The 5,413-nt window shown below is 33.2% G+C and overlaps 1 protein-coding gene across 1 annotated transcript; it reads left to right on the top strand.

Moving 5' to 3' along the window:
* Nucleotides 1-1,698: 1,698 nt before the first annotated feature.
* LOC131931647 (uncharacterized) lies at nucleotides 1,699-5,196 on the top strand (the record flags this gene model as incomplete). The annotated part of the gene is made up of 3 exons (XM_059288476.1): nucleotides 1,699-1,837; nucleotides 4,111-4,292; nucleotides 5,026-5,196. Coding segments are annotated over exons 2-3 (342 nt in total), but the record flags the coding sequence as incomplete, so codon positions are not given.
* Between the last annotated feature and the right edge of the window lie 217 nt (nucleotides 5,197-5,413).

The raw sequence follows: 5,413 nt of genomic DNA, 5'->3' as shown, positions 1-5,413 counted from the left end.
TTCGTTGTTAAGCTGTCTGCTTCCAATTAGGTGAACCTGAACTCTATATTTCTCACCTTGACCTTCGCATGTTACCTTGACACATATACTTGATTTAAACAACTCTCTTTGTTTTCAACAGAAAATGTAAAGATAAACTATGTAACTCGTAATTAAAATCTTACTGCGTAGACATATATAAAATGAGAAGTAAAACGTAGATTAAACAATGACGTAATTTTTATTCTTAATCTTTTAATAGTTTCGAAAAATCCCAATTAAATGTTTGCTCAAGTAGTAAAAAAAGTGCGTGCGATTTTATCCAAAATGTAATCCCTTACGTGACTATATTTTTTAAAATAAATATTTAATTTTTTCAACACACATTAAACTTAAAAAAAACCCAATTACGTCATCGATACGTGGGCTAATTTAAATCCTTGAAGCTACACATCTTGAACACTTACACGCGATGATAATTCAACACGGCTGAGTGAGGCATTAGATCTACATGATCTTGTGTCAATTTAGTAGGCCGTGGTTCGTTCTTAACTGATGGCGTGCTGTTAAGACGTCTTTTTATCGTCACACGTCGTCACATTAAATCCCCCCCCCCTCATGTAGTGCAGCGTCACATAAATCATAACCCATCACAGTGATTTGTGTGACGTAACGAAAGACCACAACACCCCCGCCCAGATTAAGTCTACTGTAGGTTGGGTTATGGACCAAATATTGAGATTTTCTTATAGGAAGACACACGGATACTCAATGTGAGACACACAGATACTATATATATATATATATATATATATATATATATATATATATATATATATATATATATATATATATATATATGGTGAGAGATATCACCACGAATTTCTATACCATGATGCCTTTGTAGCTTATAACGGTGTATTAGTCTCGAAAAGAAAAGGAAAAAATAAAGATTCTGGGATGTATTCAGATAATTTGCTTGAATGATCAGTACTCGTAATTCGTTATTTACGCATCAAATCAATAACAAGTGTAAATATCGAAGTCTGAGACTATTGTGGTTATATACAGCCAGTAGCGTAGCCAGGATCGTCTCACGGGGGGGGGGGGGGGGGGGGGGGGGGGGTTCAAATTTTTACCCGTGGACAAACTTTCGATTTGCCTCCTCCCCTTTCAAACTTTCGATTTACACCCCCCCCCCCCTCATACTTTATATATTTACCGAGGGGTCTACGGGGGGAGGGGGTTATGACCCCCCCTGACCCCCCCGGCTGCCTACTGCCTACGCCACTGTATGCAGCTCAGCGTAGATAGACCTGTAAACATGTATTTGTTACCCAGCTATCGTCTTTGTATGAAACTTTATTCTGTATTCTTGACAAAGATTCAGTTAAAAAAAAAACAATAACACGACCTTCTCTCCCAGTGTCATTTAAAGTAAGAAGTCGACAAACGCCTTAAAAAAATGTAAATCAGTCTTGTGCCAATACAAATTAAACCTTACAAAATATCTTCCTTCAGAAGTGCACGATTTGGAGGGGGGGGGGGGGGGGTATGCCAGTGCGCAGATAGGTGAAAGGTGAATGTCAAGACAATGTAAACAAAACTCAATGCAACAGGGAGTGGGGGTTGGGGACGGGATTAATTTTGTAACCAATGAGCACCTCTAATCCAGGTGGTTGGTATATAAACCAAGATTTCTGTCCTGGGGTCGTTAGTTAGCCCTGGGATCAGTATTAAGGTCGGTCTGGTTGGGATTCGATCTCTGCTTGTCAGAAGACTGTGGGCTAGGAACTCAGGTCTAGTCATCTGTTCAGTATTTCGTCAAGATTCAGTCCGTCTTTGATACACCTTAAAGGTTCGTCATTTTTTAATTTCTACTTACTGCGGGTATATGTTTATTTTATTATTCATGTTAGGGTAAGTAAATCGGCTGGACATAGTGCAGACAACACTAACCCATCACGTGGTCAAGAAACAGATTAACTCTACTTCTTCTGCCCATTGAATCATTGGGTCTGAAAGGGGATCTTCACTCATTTACTTATAAAACAAATTGGTGCAGAATATTTAAACATGTATGCTAAAGGGAACCACGTATAATAGAGTGCACGATTTTGATTTCTTTACTTTTTTTTTCTCTTCTTTTACGCCTCAGACACGTAATTTATAGCGTCAGTTGTGTGTTCGCTTTAGTATTACAGTTTTCATCATCGGCTTGTGAGGACTGATACAGATTTACAATAGTAATATTTCTTTCTTACTTGTAGCCTGCTTTCATTCATTTAAGATGGTTTACTTATACATAGATCTAATACAAAACGTCTAAATATAAAGAAAAAATAAAAATTAAAAACCATCCTGAAACTGAAAATGCAAATGTGTAATTAAATGATTGAATTTTGATTTCTTTACGCAATTTATTTTGAAAAAATTGGTTGCAAAAAAACCTCGAAATCTAGTCACTCTAGCGAATGTTTATTTTCCACACTTTCTTTATTTATTAAAACTTAAAGCTTTTAATTATAAGGGTTTTCGAATTTATTTTATATTCTACATTTTAAAAATACGACTTTCAGATATTTAAAAAAGTACTTAATATTAGTACTCAAAAAATAAACTATTATAGTCTTATTTGTATTTTCCTCCTTTTTAATTATTTTGACACCTGGCACGATAAACAGTATTTGTTTTTAACCTGATAAGTAGCTTCCCCTTATTTAACATCAGCGGTCGGTTTACGGGCTAGAAAACATCACGGAACATAACTTATTTCAGCCTCCTGATCGGGCGATCTTTAGTGCTTGATCTCCCCTTTGTATATTAAATTTACTAATCATTACATTAGTTTATATTTGCTAATTTGATAATTAATAATATTTAACAATAAAAAATTATCTGAACTGAACTTTTGTTATCGAAAACGCTGTTATTACTGGAAATTGACATATTATATGTATATATATATATATATATATATATTTATATATATATATATATATATATATATATATATATATATATATATATATATATATATATATATATATATATATATATATATATATATATATATATATATATATAGGTAACATTAAATTACAAAAGCCTTTAATCTTACATTTTTAATTTTAAAAAAATAAGATATTATAACAAAACCTTTAAAGCCATTTTTTTTATTATATGACAAAACCATTATATATTTTTAAGTACTTAAAATGTGCATCACTGCTGTTTTACAGTGATGGAAACTAATTTTAAAACCACATAACTTAGGTCGAAAATGTATGAATATATTTAGACAAAGGCTGGGGGGTGTGTACCGATTTCGTTCTGTTGTTAAGTCCCTGTCTTTTTAAAATCAAGTACATATTTCTCGTGGCAAGATCATTTTGAAGTCAAGAATATTTTTTTTCACTTTTTAATGTCTTTATTTTAACTCATTACTAGCTAAGGAAATTAAATTAAATGTGAATTAAGAGTATAGCAACAATAAAAGTTTTTGTTATCAACATATAAAGAAAGGCAATTTTTAAAACCTTAAAAAAAAACTGTTTTTAAATTCAAAATCCAATATTAAATTTTTTTGACGTGTGCAATCGCAGCAATTAACTTTAAATTTTACATCTCTGCACATGGATTCAATTTATGCATCCAGATAAGTGAAATCCTCATGGTATTAGAAAAAGATATCATGGGTTCCCCATGCATCGTGACCTTTGCCCGTTTAGGCTGAATGGAATCTAAGTATTACGTTTGGAACTAAATTCGGTAGCAGAAACTACCTATTCAATATCATGTTTGTAGTTCGATCGCATTAAGGTAGTTTTTCTTTCTCCATTAGCCCGGGGTTTGAACTCGAGACATTCAGGTTATATTCACCACTCTCGCCTGCTAAACCATGTTGCCTTTTCCGAAAGTCTACAGTTTGATTGGGTCTTTTTTGCATTAATATGGTGTGCTTAGTAAAATGTGCCTTTTTAACAACAACATAAAAAAAATATAAACGTTTACACATTTTTCTTATTTTAAGACAACTAGCCCTAACCCTAAAAATTAAAACTTAAATCTGGTACCATATTTAAACAGCAGGTTTATTCTTTAATTACTTTATTTTTCCTCCGTTTACAGAACCTCTCAAGATGTTTGTTGGTACTCTGTTGATGGCAGCCATCTTGGTGACTAGCATTCCTTCTCTGACGGACGCCCACGCAAGGATGCTGGACCCGCCCTCTAGGATGTCCGCGTATATTCTGGGTTTCAACACCCCCGTCAACTTTAACGATCATGAGATGTTCTGTGGAGGGAGAGCTGTAAGTGCTTACACCATCATTACATTAAACACAATAAGACTTACATCATCATTACATTACACACAAAAAATCTTCATTTTCTTTCATAATGTTCACTTCTTACATCTTATAGTTTTTTTTACTGCTAATTCTGCTAACTGGAATTGTGTAATAAAGAAAATAAAGAAGTAAATATTTATTCTTGATCAAGTTCAATAAATAGTGTATACTTTCATTACATTTTGAGCAATTAGGGTGCATATGATTAAAAAATAATAAAATATAAGACAGTTGGTCTTTAACTGCTTACATGTTAAACAATATTCTTAAACTTTAAACTCGTTAACATGATTTTTAAGCCACACACAGTTTTAAAAAACAATTCTTTATATACCTTTACAGACATACACATACAGAACCTATGTCCAAACTTTCGTTATCTCTTATCCTCGAGTTATTATCGACTTGACTTTTGATTGTTTCTACGTTGTAGATTATGTCATTGTTTACACGACCGTTATAAAAACTGTACATGACTTTTGATTGTTTCTACATATTAGATGATGTCGTTGTTTACGAGACCGTTATAAAAAATGCACATGACTTTTGAGTGTTTCTACATAGTAGATGATGACGTTGCTTACACGACTGTTATAAAAAATGTACATGACTTTTGATTGTTTCTACATAGTAGATGATGTCGTTGTTTACACGACTGTTATAAAAAATGTACATGACTGACCCCCACCCCTAGGTCCAGTGGCAACAAAATGGCGGCAAGTGTGGCATCTGTGGTGACCCCTGGTCAGGCCCCCGCCTGTACGAGAGGCCGGACGGTGCCATGGTACAGCACAACGTCATCACCAAGGTCTATGTGGAGGGCAGCACCATCACCATCCAGACACAGGTCACAGCTAACCACTTGGTCAGTTAAACAGTCAGCTTAAGTTTACCTTCTTAAAAGTTGATCATTTTAACTCGTTACATTTGTGTATATATATATATATATATATATATATATATATATATATATATATATATATATATATATATATATATATATATATGGATATATTTGTGTAATTTGTATGTGTAATATTTATGTATTTATATATATCTATATCTATATCTATATCTATATC

Source organism: Physella acuta, unplaced genomic scaffold (assembly GCF_028476545.2).
Source record: "Physella acuta isolate Inbredline_101_S28 unplaced genomic scaffold, ASM2847654v3 ptg001996l, whole genome shotgun sequence".
NCBI classification, from domain to species: Eukaryota; Metazoa; Mollusca; class Gastropoda; family Physidae; genus Physella; species Physella acuta.
Note: the sequence above shows the minus strand (reverse complement) of the source record. Positions and strands in the feature narration are given on the sequence as shown.